This window comes from Podarcis filfolensis (assembly GCF_964270895.1).
Source record: "Podarcis filfolensis genome assembly, chromosome: 3".
In the NCBI taxonomy this organism is placed as follows: Eukaryota; Metazoa; Chordata; class Lepidosauria; order Squamata; family Lacertidae; genus Podarcis; species Podarcis filfolensis.
In genome coordinates this window covers 91,423,958-91,445,107 of record NC_139606.1, presented here as the reverse complement: position 1 = coordinate 91,445,107, position 21,150 = coordinate 91,423,958, and the positions used below count along the sequence as shown (strand labels likewise).

The following is a 21,150-nucleotide window of genomic DNA, read 5'->3' as shown; positions in this document are numbered from 1 at the left end:
TCTACCACTGACCTATATATAATTGGTAATGCTAGTAAAGACCGTACTACTGACTCACTCCACTAGTGTGGCATACGGCCAATATTCTTTTAGAGGGATTATCATTCAATTATTTCCATGCAGACTTGAACAGGAAGTATTTTATCACTTCAGATGCTGTTAACGGCAGTAACCTTCTAAGACAAAAATGGACTCCCACAGAAGGTGGAGGAGGTTTTTAAGCAGAAGTTGGGTGGCCATCTGTCATAGGTGCTTTAGTTGAGATTCCTGCATTGCAGGGGGTTGGACTAGATGACTAGAAGGGGGATACCTTCCAAATCTACAATGCTATGTTTCTATGACCTTGCTCACATTTGTTTATGTAAGTAGTTTTCAAGTTGGAACTGGTGAATCCTGGAGTTCTTTGGAAGCTTATCAGGGAATCATCTATGACTCAATCAATACTGGCAGAAAGGCTTTTCTGAAGACAGGCTTGTCCACTGCTACTAAACATTCCCTACAATGTAGATAAAAATGGCTGAAAAGATACAACCAATTGTATAGTGTGCATGTCTGTTTGTTGAAACATTTCACTGAACGTACATGTACATCCAGCTATTCTGTCCAGCTCAAGAGATTCCTATCAGGCCCACTTAATTGTTAAAGCATAACTAATCTGTGTTAAGTGGCCCCGGGTATGCATTCTTATGGATCATGGAGATTTCCCTATTTCAGACTATGCAAGACTGACATCAGCATAGCCCGCCTCAAAGCATAAAACCCAAAACTGTTTGCAAAATGCTGGGGTTCTGTGACAAATGACAAGAGAAGGACAGGATTCCCTGGAAGTGGAAGACAGAGAATTTGAAAACCACTTTTAAAGTGACAATATCTATCCTATTCAAAGAGACATATTGGTTTCAAGAAAATGCATTAACCCTCGGGGCCCCTTCCAACTCTACAATAAACCAACAAAGGAAAGATATGACAAATGTGAACAGCACTAGTTTCAAAACATATTCTTGGGTGTTCCAAATGCACTTAAAAATCACATCCACACATACACTATGCCCTACTCAGTAGGGCCTACTCTCTGACAATTCTCCAGTTACACTAGCTCACACACTGGAAGACTTCACTCAATCTGGCCCATCATTTTTTATGGGAGTCAGTTCTATAGTTTAGCTATGAAGAAGCACTTTCTTTTATCCACCCTGAATCTTCTAACACTCTGCTTCATAGGGTGTTCAAAAGATCTAGTGCAGGGGTCTGCAACCTTTAAGACAAAAAGAGCCACTTGGACCCGTTTCTGAAGAAAAAAAACCTGGGAGCCGCAAAACTCGTCATTATAAAAATAACTTTTTTGTCACTTTTTTATTATTTCTTTGTTTGACCCCTCAGAATTACTCCTCCTCATAGAAATAAATGTTAAATTAACAAGTTACCTTTTTTTGTGTGTGTGTTCTTCACTCCCCTTCAAAACAGTGACCAGCGTACATGCCCCCTTTCAATGCAGTGACCAGCGTACATGCCCCTTACAATGTAGCGGGCGGGCGGGAAGGTGACATCAGGGCGGTGCGTGACTAACCCACGCACCGCCCCCATGCGACGTCACAGCCAGTACAGCGGCCGCCACAGTGGGGAGTGTCGGGGCGCACAATGCGCCTCCTCCCCTCGCTAGTATCCGCCCCGGAGCCGCGGCAAAGGTGTAAAGGAGCCACATGCGGCTACGGAGCCGCGGGTTGCCTACCCCTGATCTAGTGTTATGAGAGAGGGAGAAAAACCTTTTCTATCTACTTTCTCCAAGCTGCACATAATTCTCTATACTTCTATCATGCTGCCTCTTACTTGCCTTTTTCTAAATTGAAAACTCCCCAAAGTTACAACTTTTCTTCATAGGGGAGTTGCTTTATCCCCTTGATAATTTTGGTTGCTCTTTCTGAAACTTTTACAACTCTAGAATATCCTTTTTGAGGTGAGGCGAGCAGGACTGTACAAAGTATTCCACATGTGGCCACACCACAGATTTATATAATGGCATTATGTTCCTGGCAGTTTTATTTTCAATCCATTTCTTAATGATCCCTAGCATAGAATCTGCTATTTTCAGTCACCACGCACTGGGTTGACATCTTCATCGAACAATCTACTATGACCCCAAGGTTCCTGGAGGTTCACCTCCAGTTCAGACCCCATGAGTATTTATCTGGAATTAATGCTTTTTGTTCCAACATGCATTACTTTACACTCATTCAGAACGAACTGCATTCGCCATTTTACCAACAATTCACTCAGTTTGGAGAGGTCTTTTTGGAGCTCTTCATGATCTCTTTTTCCTTTTATTGACTCTGAACAATTTAGTATCTTTGTCACCAAACTTGACCACCTCACTGCATGCTCCTAATTCTAGATCATTTATGAACAAGTTAAAAAACACACACCTCAATACCAATCCTTGTGGGCCTCAACTTCCTACTTCTCTCCATATTTCCCCTTCATCAATTTTACTTCCTGCATGCATCCCATCTTCTTATACCTCTACATCTAAACCGTCATGACATTCCCAATATCCTATGCCGTCTCAGTGTTTAACAACTAATTACTGTAAACTCACACAGTTCAGGAACAGTCCACAAGACAAGCCCCCCCCCCCGCTGCCAATATTGGAAGGTCTGGGTTATTCCAGCAATCCTCATTGTAATCACAGGCCTAGCAGGCCTAACTATTACAACTGCCAGCTTAAAATGTTAAGCCTATTAGCCATGCAGTCTTGTGTACTCCAAAGTAAACCTCACTCAGTTTAGTGTGGCTTACTCAAAGGTAGTAGGTGAAGGGTATACAACTGCAGCCTAAGGCATCTTTAGAAATAACTGTTTAAAAGGCTATTTGCAGGGTACATGCTGAGAGCATGTGAGTTAGCAACAGCCAAGACTCCATCATAGCAGGTCTATCATAGCATGATGTAGAATTTGGTGTGCTTTTAAACCAAGTTTTTATTTTCTCATGGAGCACAAACAGCTTACAATAAACAATGCAGCATAATGCCAATTATACAAATAAGGCATTACTGGCGTAAATTGATACTCCGAAACACTCATTTTTTTTTCTGCCAATGCTCCATGTATCCGATTAAGCCCTTCTATGTTCCACAGAAATGATGCCAGCTGCATTTGCTGCTGAGTGCCTCTAGAAAGTCAGGCTCTAATCTTGCCAATTTCATCTGAATATCTCATGGTTTAAATCGCAAATTACAGATGCCATGAGAAACTCCATCACAATTACAGGTTAAGAACAAAGTACACATTACCCTAAACACACCTCAAATGGTCAATGCTGGAGGCAGAAAAACACAGAGCATTAATTTTAAGATGGAATTTTGCTGGGTAGAGGACAGTAATAGAAACTTCTGGTTGAGAGAAAGCCAGGATGCTCTCCTTTCCTCCAGTCAAGAGACTTTTGGCACTGCTCCTTAGGTTACTGAGACTGGGAGAGTGAGATTCGCCACTCCAAGTCTGACCCATTTTGTCAAGAATCCATTCACAAGCACAGTTCTGCCATGAACTTGCTAAAACAGAAAATGCTAAATGTGAAATTAATATTATATTATTTATTAGACTTGTGCATCACCTATGCCAAAGCTTCAAGGCAACTTTCAACAAACAAGTAAGAAGTAAAATTAATAATTACATAAATATAATTACATCTCATAAAATCAATCACCACATAACTACAACCACTACATAAAACTTTTGGTTAGAATATTCTACCTCATACAACTCCCCCCAAACCCAGCATCCCTGCTATAGACGCTGACAATGGAATATGTTGCCAAAAGTTTGGAAAAGTGAAGTATTAATCACAAAGAAAAAATTCCATATTGTCAGTGATACTGCAGATGGGTATTTTGAAATTTTAGGTCTCTGATCAATTGCTGAAGCACAGTGAAGCGTTTGGTTTTTTTTTAAAAAAATAATTTTTATTAACTGGCCAATCACATCAAATTAAATCACATCACATAATGCCAAATTACAAAGCCAAATTTTTAAATTTTGTTGGGGAACCCATACTTCAAGATCCAAAGGGGGATTCAAATCATCTTCTTATTACTGCGTTAATGTCCAAATCAGTCCCAATCAGTCCAGACAAAGTTCATAATTCTATCCAGTCTTATCTTGGTGTTTCCACATCATATCTTGTTCATATAATTTCTATTTTTCCTTTACGATCTCTTCTGTTAGTCTCCTTAAGCCGATAAGCAAAATAATAATCCTGTGTGGATTTCCCATTCCTCCACTAAGTCCAGATGGTTTCCATATATCTCCTTCGTAGATAGCATCGCTCTTTCCATCATGAATTTGGCATTTGTCGCTCTTAAGTCCCACCAAGGAGTTGATCCACGATATGTAAACAACTCTATTTCTCTCTTTCTCTTCCCAGACCCAAGAGCTCCAACAATGCCTCCCAAAATGGCGACGGCATTTTTAACTGCGTCATTCCAAAACTCTTAGCTTTCCAGCTTCATCTTGAAACATTGCTTTGGTTCGAAAGTTTATCTCCACACAGCCTTAAATCCACAGCTTAAGTCCTTAGTTTCTGACTCATTAGGGGAGGGGATTCTTGTTAAATCACATAAGAAAAAGGAAGGCAGGTTTTCCCCCCCTCCCCCCTCAGTCATTTGTCATACCGTATCTTGACATATCTTCTCATATTTTATTCTTGTCTTGTTATCAGAGATCTCTTCTGTCAGCAGTCTTTACTCCCCTTTTTCCTTGAAGCATGTGCAATTTATCTCGTCCAAATTGTTTCTTTTGAAGATGCTTGCAACTAGCGGCGCGAATCAGGGACGGCGTCCAGGAGTGCTGGAATCCCACAGGAGGGCTTTGTGCCTAGTGCCCCCACCCCCACAAATTCGGGGGTGGTATAGGGCACAGCAGGCAAGGGCCGTCCCCCCCACAATCCTGGGGGGGGTTAAGGAGGCTAATTACCCCCATCATAGCCTCCAAATTACCTCGTGTGGGTCGGAGAGATGTTATTGTCAGCCATCTTCCGATGCGCCACCTAGTGGCCCCCCTCGTTTCTTGTTACCAGCATTTGCACTACATCATATTTAACATATTGCAGTAACTCCAGAGTGAAGAATCGCCTTACAACTTTGAGAGGAGTATTCCTAGAAGGCAATATATGATTTAGCCCAAAGTAAGAAATAGTTTCATTTACCTATTGCACTTTCCAAATCTCTATTTTGATGATAAGTGACTATTCTTTCTAGGTTGCAGATCATATTCCCCAAGCCATGAGACTGAATAATTGCAGGTTTGGTTGCTGAGGCAGCAGTACTACAAGGACAAACAGTGGGAATCCCATAAAGGAATTAAGCTGTTCCAAACTGGCTCATCTGCTATCATGAGGCATTTCACAAACTGTACATATTCCTATTTCCATGTGACATATTGACCCAGTTCAGATCATCGCCATCCAAATGCAGTCACTTGCTATAAAGTGGCCCACAAAACTTTACTTAACTAATACAGCACAAAGAATAGAATTTAATTGGAGAGACACAACAAGTTGGGTTGGCAGTGCTTTGAAGGGAACCTAACTGCAAAAAGAAATAGCTTATTGTTCCTTAGTCACAAATGAGGGGGTTTTTTCGGGGCGGGGGCAGGGAGAACAGTGCCAGGCTTGCAAGCCCTAGAACAGTTATAGCAACAATTTTCTCTCCAAAACTGCATATCAGTTCTTGCACATCATGTCATCATAGATGAGAAGTTCCAACCATAAGTTTGATAAATGCACATCTCTGTATGAAATAATACATTTAAAAGAATGGCCAGCATTACTTGTTCAGTAGTTAGACTAGATACAAACTACTATGGACAATTTTTAGAATATTCAGGCTACAGGTTTACTGCCAAGAAAATCATCTGAAGTGAAGTTTATTTTTTTAAAAGCTAGGAAAAATAGTTCCATATATATTTTGGTGCTCTGTGAACAGGTGGAAAGATCAGATGCACCTGCCTTGTCAGCCATTTGGTACAGCTGCAAGATTAAAGACACAAGTACTGCTAATTACATCTCAGTGAAATTAGTTATAATGTATTCAGAGTTATTCTTCAAACAAAAGGCACTTTAATTTTAAGATTCTTCTCAACTGAGAGATTTTGCACTAAAACGAGCTTACTGATATATATTGCATTAGAAGAATATATAAACATCTACATGCAATTACAGACTATTGTCTATTTTGATACAAGCAAACTGTGAAATTGTAAATCAATGCTGTTTCTAAAGTAGCATATGTTATCAAATAAGAGCTCATAATACAAACTTCCAATAGCGCTGTGATGGTTTATGCCAGACACTTTATGAAAATCAAAGCAATTTTAGTACCACACGGATAAATAAAAATCACTGAACAGCACAACAATCATGTGACCACAGAATAGGCAAAATTTACCCATGAATGTTCATGTGACACAAAGCAGTCAAACTGATCTATTTTAAAAATTACGATTTGTACTCTTAGCCCACCCTTCACTCCATGGTCCAAGGGTGGGTTCCAAAAATATAACCATTAAAATAAACACCATTAAAATAAGAAAATAAGAGTGGTAAGCACCACCAGTATCAGCATAACACTTTAAACCATGTGTAGGCAAACTAAGTCCCGGGGGCTGGATCTGGCCCAATTGCCTTCTCAATCCGGCCGGCAGACAGTCTGGGAATCAGCGTGTTTTTACACGAGTAGAATGTGTGCTTTTATTTAGAATGAATCTTTGGTTTATTTGTGGCGCATAGGAATTCGTTCATCCTCCCCCCCCCCAAAAAAATATATAGTCTGGCCCCCCACAAGGTCTGAGGGACAGTGGACCGGCCCCCTACTAAAGAAGTTTGCTGGCCCCTGGTTTAAACTAAGGGGCACAGTTCCAGGTGAGCTGCAATTCCAAGACTGCATGCAAGCGTTTTCCCATGTCACAATGACTTCCATCATGTTGGGCATATACCATCACCAGTAAGTAATGTGGCAGGGCTCACGGGTTTTATGCCTTCTAGCATTTTAAAAAACGTTCAAGATGTGACTGAGTGAATGCAAGCAGCATGAAACTGTTCCTCCACTTTACAGGGGAAAGGCAATGATGCTTTATGACTGGCTAAGTACTGGAATTATGCAATACTACATTCCTACCTTTGAAAGAATACCAAAACCAATGGCAGATTTTCAGTCGTCTGATCGCTTATCATGGCACAAATAAATGTTATTTTATAGGTTATGCTGGGAGGGGGGGACAGGACCAGCAAAACACCTTAGCTATGCACAACAGTAGCATATATTTTATTTATTATATATACAGTCCAACTTTCCTCTAAGGAGCTCAGGGCAGCATACATGGTTCATCAGCACCAACACTTTATCCACAACAACCGGAGAACATGGTGAGAGTGCTACCGTGCTCATGGCCCTGCTTGTGTGCTGGTTTGCAACTGTGGGAACAGAAAGCTGGACTAGGTAGGTATTCAGTCTGATGTACTCATGTTCTTAAGTGGGTTAGACTTAGAGATATGTGGCCACCAACGGTTTGGCCTCATTTGGAATTTTGAGGGTACCATGGGCACCAACACGCCTGGGCTGTTTCCTACCCTGATTCCACACATACTAGGGGGGGAAACAGGCATGCACATGCACACATGTGGCATTCGGAAGGCAACAGAGTTAAAGCAGATTTCCTGAAGTGTACATGGTTTTGCATAAAGGTAAAAGGTAAAGGGACCCCTGACCATTAGGTCCAGTCATGACCGACTCTGGGGTTGCGGCGATCATCTCGCTTTATTGGCCAAGGCAGCCGGCGTACAGCTTCCAGGTCATGTGACCAGCATGACTAAGCTGCTTCTGGTGAACCAGAGCAGCACACGGAAACACCATTAACTTCCCGCCAGAGCAGTACCTATTTATCTACTTGCACTTTGACATGCTTTCGAACTGCTAGGTTGGCAGGAGCAGGGACCGAGCAACGGGAGCTCACCCCGTCACAGGGATTCAAACCGCTGACCTTCTGATCACCAAGCCCTAGGCTCTGTGGTTTAACCCACAGCGCCACCTGCGTCCCACATGGTTTTGCATAGGGTCACACAAAAAAACCACCATTAGATTAAAGCTTACATTGGTAAACTGCACAGTAAAAATCAAGAGTTCCCGTTCTTTTCAGCACCACAGAAACACTGATCCAAGACACAGGTGCTCATCAGATCTTCATGATTTTTTTCCCCACACAGTAAAACCCATTGCTAAATTAGAGAACACACTGTGGATACAGAGCAGGCCTATGATTTCATGGCAGGGTGTGTGTGTGGATTTTTTTTTTTGGGGGGGGTAAATTAGGAATAAACAGGCATGTGGAGGATAAATCAGGACTGAGATTATGATACGTAGGTATGGGGGAGGCAGCAATAGTAATCTCTTCCCCTGTGCCATGATCTTGCTATTGCGTCCTGGTGTCCCAAGAACAAAAAAAGCAAAACAAAACCCAGATCTGCAAAATGCAACCACACACCACAAATCTAGTTTGGCCCTACAGCAAATGAAAAAGCAAATAAAAACCACAGAATTGCAGGTGTAAGAGAGATACCTGACTGCCAAACCTACTTCGGTGAATATAGATCCCTCTTTGCAAGCATTTCTGTACAGATAGAAACTTGTGTTGGAAATGCACAGAGGCCAGTCCTAGGACATGTGGACAGCAAATTGTAAGAGAAGCATGTAATCCTAGAGTCAGCTGAAAGATTCTTTAACATGTCAACAAAGACTCAAAGGTACAACCTCCTATGTTGGGTAGTATTATGATTACAATGGTGCACCTCAGGTTAAGGACTATTCTTCTACTGCCTGGGAACTGAAACAAAACATCCCTTCTTGGATTACTACTGATAGACATGGTACGGCTCAACAGCGAATCTTCGTTCCAAGGTAAATGAATGTGCAGTTCTAGAACTGTAATACATGCTCCTTTCTCAAAGACACTGGCATGAATGATTCTTCAGCATTTATCTATAGCAGAGTGCTATAATGCATGCATCTTTAGACAGTGGCACAGCCCTCAACGTGTCTTCCAAAAATTGTGAGGAAACTCCTGAGAAACTGCTAGATCCTCATCTCAATACCATTATGAAGTTTCCACCCCAAAATGGGAAAGTACTACTGCCCAAAACAATAAGGCTGGCATTTAAGATCAAAGCACATTTATTACAGACAGACTGGTATTGCCCTATGATCTTCCAGACAAATGTAGAATTTAATTAAAAGGCAGCTAGCTGCTTTTTCCCTCACTCAAGTTTGTTTTATTACTTCTGTTGTATCATGTATCAACATGCATCTATTAAAAAACAAAGTCATAAAAATAATGAATGGAAAAATGAGCAAGCAAGATATAGCCTAGCTATATATCCTCTCCCTTCACCTTTCTCCAATCCACTGCCTTAAAACCATACCTTGTGCCAGAAAACTCGAAACAAAAATATCCAGAACTTCAAGATTTCATGCTCAATATGTTGTATATAAACCATCCAAGACAGATAAATATTCAGCCAACATCCTCTTACCTGTCAATGACAATCTCCAAGTTTTCCTCTGCAACTTGTTCCATCATCCAACTATAGTTATACATATTTTAAAAGCCCTTTGAATATTTAGATTAAAAATTGCCTTTAAAAAAACTTTACACGGGGGGAGTTGGCTTTTAAAGTTAAGCCTCAAAAAAGCAGTCGATCAGTCATGCATTGAGTCCCAAATGTCTGTTTCATCCAGTCGAGGAGAAACAGGTGCTGCAAACTCTCAAGGCAAAGAAATTTAAGAGTAGATTTAGCACGGCACAAAACAGAAGTTTAAAAAAAAGCAAATTACCAAAGTTAAAAGCTTTAGAAGTTTAGTAGCTCTGAAGCTGTGATCTACACAATATTGATCAAACGTTAAAAAGCAGCTTTGACTTTTAAAAGCTGTTTTAAGTTTGCATTCACTTTCTCAGACTGGCTGCTATTATAATCTTTCTCTGTGAGACTACCGACAGAGTATCCTTAATATTGTTACAGCCCATTAAAGAGCACTGGTGCAGCCCAATGTGAAGAGGAGAAAAAATATACTCAGGATAGCATCATCAGGTAAAGAGGCAATAAAAAATAATCTTTTCCTGCCGTCCAAGGAGTCCTTGTGAGCCACACTTTTTTCTCAGCTCTGAACCATCCCTCGACTGTCTGCTCTTACAGGCAAGCTTCTGTAAAAGGATGAGGAAGCTTTTTCAGCCTTTTCAGGACTGGATCGACAACTGGCCACCCACCTGTCAATCACATGACATCAGACAATTCAAATTTGAAACTGGGAGTAGGCACAACTTTGCTCTTTAAAAGCCAGCAGCAGAGCCATATCTCCTAACTTAGCACTGTGGGAAAACTTAGTGCTTACGTGAGGAACCCTCCAGATACTGCTGTAGTACCACTCCCATAATCCCTAGCTATTGACCAGTCTTGCTGGGGATTATGGGGATTATATTCAGCAACATCTGAAGGGTGAAGGCTTCATCACTCCTGACTTAATGCTTAGATCAAAGGTAACAACAGATCTCTGTGCCCGATATCATATGACATCATGATGTCAGGTAGCTGATACGTAGGCATAGCCTTGTAAGCCAAACTGAGAGGCCTGGGAAGCCTAAGTAGGTCCACAAGCTGGATGTTCCCCACCCCTACCCTATAAGGATCATTCTTGGGTGTTCAGGTTTCTCTATTCTCTGCCTTGTTTCAGATGTATATTCATTTCCTGAGATTATAATAGAACTCATCTGAGCACAAGCTGGGGTACAAGACATCAGATTTTAGATGAGGTACCATGAGGCACCTATCTACATGGAAGTGATGTGGTGACAGTGATAGGTGTCTGCTTCTTTCACAAAAATCATATTTTACTAGAAAACCAGTTTCTACCATGCAATCCATGGTTTCCAGCCAAGGCTGAATGAATGCCATGATTCTCTAGAAAAGAGCAGCAAATTGTGGTAAGTTTGTCTGATATGGGACTTAGGAGGAAAACCAGTTTCTGAACCTTAAGAGCATCCCCACACCATTTCTTGCAAGTTATTCCTGAAGTTCAGTAGACTTTCAGAGGGGCACAGTGAACTGCCAATAAGTGGGTGGGAAAGTCTATTCCAACCTATTCTATGTGTAAAACTCCACTTAATGATTGTTAGGATCATAGCTGTCAACTTTTCCCTTTTCTTGCGAGGAATCCTATTCGGAATAAGGGAATTTCCTGTAAAAAAGGGAAACGTTGACAGCTATGGTTAGGATTCAACCAATAGTCTAGAATGAATCAGCAATTTTTTTTCATATGGTTGGAAATACAGGTGTGTCAATCTTCGGAGAATAAAGACTATGTCACTTTTTATGTAACCAGGGTTATAACATACGTTAAATGATCTAAACTTGTATCCAATCTTTAACAAATTTAAGTGTTGTGTCCAATTCTTCCATTTGCAGAAGAACCTTGATCTCTCGGCTAATGGAAATGGAGGGGAGGTGGTTTTTGCAGATTCCCTGTTTCCCCTGTAGCTCCCTAAACCACCTTCCACGCTGTTCTCTTCCACAATGCCTCCAACCATCTGGAGCAACCCGGGGTGTGGGCAAAAGCTTTATCCCCTCCTGTTCCATTAGCAGAGGCTTCCACTGGATCAAAAGCTCTTCTACCACCGGAAGGCACAACAGGATTCAACCCTGATGTTACAACAGGTATATAGAGGAATAAAATGAATATGCAGAGCAAACAATTTAACATATTGTGCTCCAAGTAACACTGTTGCATGGCAACAAGAATCTACTGCAGGGAAGTAGAAAACCTTTTGATTTGCCAAATTACAGTTCTTTCTGGAAAAAAAGGGAAGTCAAGCAGTAGAGGAAACTACTAAACCTAGGTCTTGAGGAAAGCTGCAATTCATCTAATGAACTGATTGTCCACTGCCAGAACTCCCTACTCAGCCTGCTCTTTGACTCTCTCCCATACACCCACAAGACCACATTTTCAGTGCCTTCAGAAATTGTGTCCCAGCTTACTCCGATAACAAATAATTCTAAAGAATAAGTACATCCTCGCTAGAAATTTACCATTTCCAGAAATTATGAATCCATAGGAGGGGGGGGGAAGTGTGGTGGTTTTTTTTTTTAATGGACATTTTGGTAAATTCAGAAATATGCAATACTTATTTTTGTAAGTATTTGCAATACTTATTTTGGTATCAGAGCTAAGCTTCCTTCACTAATTTGAGAGCATAAAATTTCTTCAGTTAGCTCCAGAGAAAAACTAGTAAAGGAAGAACTTCTCCCAGAAGCACCCATACAAAAACCTTTTCCAATGCTCTAAATTAGTTTGTATTTGCTGATCTCAGCTAATGAAATGTTCTCATTAAGCATGCATACCAGTAGCTCCAGACATGTATATGTCTCCCTCATCTTAGTTTTGATTAACACATAGTTTAATCAAGCTATCCAAAAGCACACCTTTAATTCGATTCTCCAGAGAGCCTGGTTGAAGTTAACAGGTCACCTGTAAATCACTACCACCGTTTTTTGCATCCATTCTGCACCCATGGCAACTCCTTGTCACCTATCAAGACCCTTTCACTTCTGGATCTTGAGAGGAAATTCTCACCAGGTTGAGTCTGGCCTGTTTAAGCAATAGGTTTCCACCTAGGTTTCAGTGTTCAGTCTTGAAGTTCAACTGTTTGGTTCAGATCAGGCTGCTCTAGCCCCCATCATGGTGAGCTTTGGACACATTCTTGGATGGGCTGTTCTATGGGTCTAGGAAGAGGATTACTTCACCGGACAGGCTGCTCCAACCGTTTTCCTTTATTTAGCTAGCTTGGTCCCCTTTTCCTTCCCTGCTCCTTGATATTCCTTTCCATGTTCTGGTTTGTTGTTCTGAACTTGCTTCAGTTAGGAGATTTTATGGAACGCGCTTCCTCTCCCAGTGATACTCGAGCTTAAGTTTCACAAGGTCACAAGATTCAGGGACTTGCATAGCTTGGACATCCACAGCTCCAGTAAGTCCAGGGACATTAATCATTCTGGTGCTAATGATGAACTCCAGGCTCACTCCCACCGCCTTCTCCTCTCACATCTAGAAGGACCTTGTTGAAGCATCCCTTTCCTTTTGAACTCTGCTCTTTTCTTCCGCTTTAAGTTTATTCCCACTGGCACTAGCAATGTGTACTATTCCAAAAGATAATCTCATCCCCTACATACCTAACCAATCACTGTACTTTGCAGGAGAGTGCATCCTGCAGATATCATCCTATCAGGAAGTCTACTTCGCACAATATTGGAATCAGGCCTTTAGTCATGGTGACACCTGCCCTTTTCAACTCCCTCGTTGCATATCAGACAGGTTGCTGTAACGGCTAAAGACATTCCTATTTTAAGAAGTCTTCAAAAATCTTTATCACAGTTGGTATCTGTATTAAATTTGAATTGCTTTTATGTATGTGCTGTTATTGTTTTTGGATAGGCAACTGTTTTATATCTGTAAACTGCTTTGGCATGCCCCATGGGAAGTGATTTACAAATGAAATTGACAATGATAATGATGATATCTAATTCCTCCTCTTATACCAGTTGGGCTCTACTTATCTCTCTCTCTCTCTCTCTCTCTCTCTCTCTCTCGCTAAACTCTCCTTTTATTTGGTCAGGGGCTTTTCCCACCTCAAACTGCCCTAGCTGCAACTAAGCAGCCAATCTGACTTTAATGCTACTTGATTAATCAGTCCTTTTTCATTCTATAACAACTTTTATATTAATCAATGTCTTAACTTGTAATAAAATTCTACATTTTTAAAATTCTGAATTCTGGTTTGTTGTTGACTTCCTCTCTCTATATATATATTATGACTTGAAGGGTAATCTCCCTTTGGGGTACCATGTCTCTAAACTAAAGACATATTATTACATGTATCAGTCAAGTACAAGTGTACACAAGTGTGTTTGCATGAATGTATGATCTGGAACACACAAGTGACATCCACACAATATACTCAAAGCTGTCTTATATCACTTTAACCATCAACATCCCCCCCCCCCAAAAAAAATCCTTGGAACTGTAGCTTGTAAGGGTTCTCAAAATTGTAGCTGTAAGGAGCTTCTCAACCTTAATAAACTACCTCCACAGCCTCTCTCAACTCAAAGACCCACCCACACTGCAAGGCACACTCTTGGCCTGTCCCCCCCCCCCAATCTAAGATGATGGGGGATGGGGGCTTAATTTGAATCCTTTGTTATGATCCGTTCAGTGATGCAGTTTTTATCTTCAGGAACTCCAAACTCCCCTCTTTCTTTCACTGGATGGTAAAGGTCTTTTTATTCTAGCAGGCTTTTGCCTACTGCAGTCATTGTTAATTGTCATCTCCACTGTTGTTACATTTAAATAGATTTTAATGCTATATGTTTTATCTATTATTGTTGTTGCATTTAGTAATTTATATTTCTATTGTATTGTGATTTTTTTGAGTCTGAAAAACAACATATACCGTATTTTTCGCACCATAGGACGCACTTTTCCCCTCCTAAAAAGCAAGGGAAAATGTGTGTGCGTCCTATGGAGCGAATGCAGGGGGGAGGCAGGCGGGAAAAGCCCCCAAGAGCTTCACACAAGCTCCGTGCGCTCTTGCGGGCTTTTCCACAGGAGGGAGAAGGGACTGACTGGCCGCATCAGTCCCTTCTCCCACCTCCCAGAAAAGCCAGGAGAAGCCGCGATCTCTTTAAAGGAGTTGCGCGGCTTCTGCCGGTTTTGCGGGAGGTGGGTGAATCCCCCCACCTCCCAGTAAAGCCAGGAAAGCCCTGCACAGCGTCTCCGGCAAGGAGAGGCTGCACGGGGCTATGGAGTCTTTAGCCCCACGCAGCCTCTCCCGGGAGGGAGAGGCAGCATGGGGCTAAAGGGGAAGCCAAAACAGCGAGCGGGATCCATCCCGCTTGCTGCTTTGGCTTGCTCCATAGCTGCGCGCAACCCCTCCGGCAAGGAGAGGCTGCACGGGGCTATGGAATCTTTAGCCCCACGCAGCCTCTCCCGGGAGGGAGAGGCTGCACGGGGCTAAAGGGGAAGCTAAAACAGCGAGCGGGATCCATCCCGCTGGCTGCTTTGGCTTGCTCCATAGCTGCGCGCAACCCCTCCGGCAAGGAGAGGCTGCACGGGGCTATGGAGTCTTTAGCCCCACACAGCCTCTCCCGGGAGGGAGAGGCTGCACGGGGCTAAAGGGGAAGCCCAAACAGCGAGCGGGAACCATCCCGCTTGCTGCTTTGGCTTGCTCCATAGCTGCGCGCAACCCCTCCGGCAAGGAGAGGTTGTGCGCAGCCTGTACGCTGCTCTTTGGGGCTGGGGAAAAAATTTTTTTCCTTGATTTCCCCCCCTAAAAACTGGGTGCGCCCTATGGTCCGGTGCACCCTATGGTGCGAAAAATACGGTACTTTAAAAAAAAAAAACAGTGCAACTGAATTGCATCTGAAAACCTATTAATCAGTGGGACTCTTATTACATCAGTGTAGTTTGCTCTTTTTGGCCAGGACCAGTTAATAACTGGTGTTCCATATTCTGGATCAGCTGATATTTCTGCATGATCTTCAAATGTAACTCAGGTGCAGGGCATAATAGTAAATCTGCTCAGGTATTTTATCAGTGAATGTTTAACACTGACAGTCAGTTCAGTGAGCTGTTTACAGTACTGAGATTTTAAAATATCCGAATGAATTTGCTTTCGCAAATGGGAAAACTCCTTTGACAGAGAGTGATCGGATTGCTTAAGGAATGTGCCCAACACCCAACAAATTATGCAGTAAAAGGTGGGCTGGTATTAGTGAACACTGCATTCAATTTGCAAAGCTGCAATGACATTAGTGGGCTCAGTAATCAATATAAGTCATGCCAAACCCATTATAAATATGACCCCCAATTCCAACTTCTAAAAATGAATGGGCAAAAGACAAATCAGAATCTACTAGTCGGTCGGTAGATGACTTGAAAGACTTTCCAACTCATAACTGTTTAACAACAGCAACAACAAAAGTCCTCTTCTTTCTTCTTTCGTATTAGGCTGTTAGGATCCCTGCTGATCTGTAGTAAATTTGTACGTATTTTTGCATGTCAACTGATAATAGTGTACAGTAGTCACACTATATGTGAAGGTCCAGTTACAGACGCAGCATGAATACAGTGGTACCTCGGGTTACATACGCTTCAGGTTACAGACTCAACTAACTCAGAAATAGTGCTTCAGGTTAAGAACTTTGCTTCAGGATGAGAAGAGAAATTGTGCTCCGGCGGCGTGGCAGCAGCAGGAGGCCCCGTTAGCTCAAGTGGTCTTCAGGTCAAGAACAGTTTCAGGTTAAGTACGGACCTCCGGAACGAATTAAGTACTTACTCCGAGGTACCACTGTACACAAATTCACATACTGTATAGCCAAAATTTACCTGGTTGCTTTCTGGCGGGAAGGGTGGCAGGATGAAGTCCCACACAGAAGCCCTTTCAGTGTCTCCATTATCTCTCCTTCACTCCTCCACACATGGCAGTTGCATACTGCTTTCCCTCCTCTTTGGGGTATTGCAGTGAGAGTCAGGAGCAGCAACCCAGTTCCCTTACTGATGACCATGACAGTGGGGTGATCAGCTTTGGTGGCGGTGGCAGCCTTCTGGGCAATGGTTGCAGTGGAAGAGGAGGAGAGACAAAGGTGGAAGGGAGGAGACAGGGATGCAGACAGAAGTACCAGCTCCATCCATTCTAGCCTTTTACTTTAGCCTGCATCTCTCTCTGCCGCCGCCGCCGCCGCCCTCCTCCTCCTCCTCCCTTCCACCTTTGCCTCTCCCGCACCACAACTTCCCTGCTGGTTGCCGCAGCCAAGGGAGCTGGCACTGGGGCCCCCTGGAGAGAAACAAAATACTGAAAGCTACAAGCTGGAGTTGAGCACATGTAATTGATTCAGCGCAAGTTAAATGCGCATGTGATGCGACAACACTGTATATAGCTCATAGCATGGCATGGATAACGAACTCTGTCCCTTGGGTCACCATTTGGTATCTGACTCCAAACCCATCGTTTTGCACTCTGGATTGGTGAATCTTGAAAGAGTTCTAGTAAACAAAAACAAACAAACAAACAAAAACAAGTTGGATCCCTCAACCCCGACATCTGCACGCGCTTGCTCTGTAAGACAACGGAATTGCACAAGCAACTGATAAAACTACTTTTTATCAGGACAGAATATACAGTATATTGCCTGCAACATTGTTATCAAGCGTGCGAATGCAAATTCCCTCGGAATGGTTTAATAATTTGAAAGCAAAGGTCCTTTGGAGAACCTACTAGCCAAGGTTTTGTTTTTAAATGAAGAAGTTGGGGGTCAAACCTAGGCCTTCAGCATGCGACACATGTGCCCTACACCTATGCTTTCACATTTGCACTCATGACAATGAATGCTTCACTGCTCAATAGCAGATGTAGCAAACGACAGCCTCCCTCACAAATTTGGAGGTGAAGAACTGAGCAGCAGTAGGGTAGCAAACCCCAGTTCCACAACACTATTGCTTCATTTAAGACAAAAGTCACAATCCTGGACTTAGCTCAGCATGACAGCATGAAGACCAAGTGTCTAAGGCCTTCCAGAAGTAATTGCAGGGCAAAACATTTTATTATTCTTATTGTTAAATTTGTATACTGCCCTTCATCTGTAGATCTCAGGGAGGTTCACAAAATCAAAATACAATATGAAAACACAAAATACATAATAAAAACAAACAGAAAACACCCACAAACCAATAACCACCCACAAACAGATTTAAAAGTGTATATATAGGAAGTTAACCAGCCCAAAGCCTGCTTGAAAAGGAATGTTTATCCCTCATGTCAAAGGGAAACACTTTTGCACAAACCATGGTGTTGAGTATCCCCACTATATGTTTGTGTGTGCTCGAATGCATACACATGCATGCACACACACACATTTTATTTTTTAAAAAAACTTGTTTTGGTATAGCTCCAGACCAGCAAGACAGTCAGACAGACATTTATTTAATTTGTACATCACTCTTCATCCGAAGATCACAGGGTGGTTCACAACATAAAAATATGACATGAGAACACAGAATACACAAGACAAAAACAAACCAATACCCCCTCCCAAAAACACATTTAAAAGGCTATAGAATGTTTAATCAGCCAAAAGCCTGGTTATAGAAAACTGTTTTTGCCTGGTGCCTAAAGGTATGTAATGAAGGTGCCAGGCAAACATCCCTGGGGAGAGTGTTGCTTCATGCTAACCACAATTTAGAACAAACTATGGTATAAGTTGATAAACCATTGGTCTAATCATGTTTACAGTGCTTGTCTGCTTTTTCTGCCTTCCCATCTCCACAATGAAGCAGTTTTTCGAAGTAGAAAATTTGCCTCAACTGCAATTTGTCAATTCGACATTATGCCAAACCAACCATGTTTTTCAAACCCACTTCAACACATGGATTTCAATTCCAGTTTGCAACTATAGTTCTTCAATTCAGCTAAAATAAGGTAAGTCAGAGGTACCCATGTTTGACTTTATGTCTGAGCTTCTTCCAAAGTCCACAATTTTTTGACTGGAATTTGTAACCAAGCCAAAAACTGTTGCCAGATTGCTGGCCCTATACCAACAGCAGCTGCAAAGAAGACCTCTGCACCCCTCTTTCCTGCTTGAAAACATCGAGCCAAGCTTGACCTGGGCTACTGTTCTGCATGTGTCCTGTATCTCTGCACAGCAGCAAAAGCATCCCTCTTTCTTGCTCCAGAAAATGGAATCGGTGGGGCTCTGGACACTTTGCCATGCAGTTGCCAAACACCCAAACATGGACATAGGAAGGAAGCAGGATGACCAGAAACCTGCCAGACAATCCCCACCCACCTCTCTATCTGCAGCGCTTCAAGTGTGTGAAGAAGTCTTGCTCATCATGCTCACCCAACAGCAATTCACTATGGTGAATAAAACTGCCAGGGCCTGTTTCATTGGACGTTCATTACATCTGAATCAACGTTTGACTAGCACTGCAACCCAGATTTGATCCTGGGGTTCATTTATCAAGGTGTGGTTGGAATTTATGACTGAACACAGACAATGTCAAGGTGACACTGAAGTTTTACCAGTACAGCTGAATTTGAACTTTTAGGGCCATGCACTCCTGAAAAATCATAGATAATTCACCGATGAGAGCATATGCTTACATAGTCATACCTCGGGTTAAAGACGCTTCGGGTTAAATGTTTTCAGGTTGCATGCCGCGGTGATCTGGAAGTAACGGAACGGGTTACTTCCAGGTTTCGCCGCTCACGCAGACGCTCAAAATGACGCCATGCGCATGCGCAGAAGCGGTGAATCGTGACCCACGCACGTGTGCAGACATGGGTTGCGTTCCTCTCAGGTTGCAAACGGGGCTCTGGAATGGATCCCGTTCGCAACCAGAGGTACCACTGTATGTATGTATGTATGTATTTATTTATTTTACATATGGCGCATGTAAGACGCTAATTCAGTATGTCACATCGACTTAAAAGGGCATCAGACAGCTGAGCAGTAAAAAACATCTGCATCAAACATTGTGGATCCAACATCATCGTGGACTCAACAAATGGGGTAAAGCACTTCCTAGGAAGGTATCGTTAGTCTGTATCTCTGTCCCCTGCATGTCACATTTCTGAAAAAAAACAACGGGCACACTTCCCTCACAGGCTAACAGGGGGAAAGGGCCATAGTTCAGTGGTGGAGCAACTGCTTTGCATGTAGAATGTGTCACATTCAATTTCTAGCCTATCCAGGCAGGACTGAGTGAGAGCCCAGACGAAAAAACTCTAGAGAATCACTGCCAATCAGTATACACAATTCTGAACTAGATGGTCTGTTTCAGTATGAGGTAGCTTCCTAAATATCTATAATTGTATAAAAGAAAATCCTAAAGTGGGAAACGATGACTGAAAACAGCAGGGCCATTCAAGTCAAACATTTAACCCACAATTGAACCAAAAGGAAATGTGTCTAGGATCTGCACTGGATTCAAACATGTTCAACTATTCATCCTAATAATTAATATGGGGGGGAAACAAGACAACACCCTTGTACTCTCAACCACTGTGAGGTAAACCTATTTTCCCCAGGAACAAGCAACACTGACATTTCCCCAAGTTGAAATTTGATTTTTCAGTTTATGGTATGACTATAGTCATGCCAATAATATGTTCAACACACTTTGAGTTTATATTGTTTGTACTGTTGTCACCCTCTGGTAAGGTCTTCTCTCCTTTTATCAGACGTTGCATTAAAGCTTGGTAAAAATGTATAAACATAGACACAAGTTATAAATTACATTTCTAAAATAACATGAAGCATCTTGGTGTCTCAAACAGAGTATCAGATTGTTCTAAAGTAACTGAAAATACTTTCTTTGGAAAAAACACAGGAAGTTTGTTTTCTTGCTAATGTGCTGAATTTACTGCTTTTGATACTACCAATGATTTCATATTTACGTATTAGCAAAAACTTATTTTTACTTTCAGCTGAAATTTCACATTATGGATGTGCACATCTGCAAGGAAATGGATATCTAATAAATGATCTCAAAAATTCTGCATGACCTTTAGAAAATTCTCTCTCCCCATTACCCCTCCCCACAATGAAATGTAGGAAAACTTGAAGTTACCAATCTATAAAAACACCACAGTGAAACATTACACCAAAAACACCTTCCTTTGTTTTACAGAAGTGACCTGGTTCACACATTACACTAAATCATTGGTTCCCAAAGTGGATAGTACCATCCCTTGGGAAGCAGTGGGATTGCCTAGGACAGTGGTTTTCAACCAGTGTGTCGTGGCACCCTGGGGTGCCTTGAATGATGGTCAGGGGTGCCGTGGGCAACACTGGCCTCTGTCCCTCTTTCCTTCCCTCCCTCCTCTGATGCCCTCTTGTGTCTCTGCCTCCCAAAGGCTTGTGCGGCTGTTTCTTGCAGCAGCCCTGGCTGCAAGCTCCCCAGGCGAATGGTGCCTCTGGGGCTGGCCAGGGGGTGCTTTCCAGGCCCCTGTAGGGCAGTGTGAGGAGGCACCTCTCTTTGGGGCAGGGGGAGCAGCTCAGAGACCAGGG

At 42.3% G+C, this 21,150-nt stretch overlaps 1 protein-coding gene across 10 annotated transcripts in view; it reads right to left on the bottom strand.

The window, feature by feature from the left end:
• ENAH (ENAH actin regulator) overlaps positions 1-21,150 on the bottom strand; it is a 72,850-nt gene that overhangs the window by 46,356 nt on the left and 5,344 nt on the right. Inside the window, exon 1 of one of the 10 annotated variants that reach the window (XM_083604497.1) lies at positions 9,574-9,986. The exons of 8 other annotated variants lie outside the window; for them this stretch is intronic. In XM_083604497.1, the coding sequence (XP_083460623.1) occupies positions 9,574-9,638 (65 nt within the window). In that variant the 5' untranslated portion in view covers positions 9,639-9,986. Of the gene's footprint in view, positions 1-9,573; positions 9,987-21,150 lie in introns of those variants that run through there. One more of the 10 variants, XM_083604501.1, reaches the window with a different exon arrangement.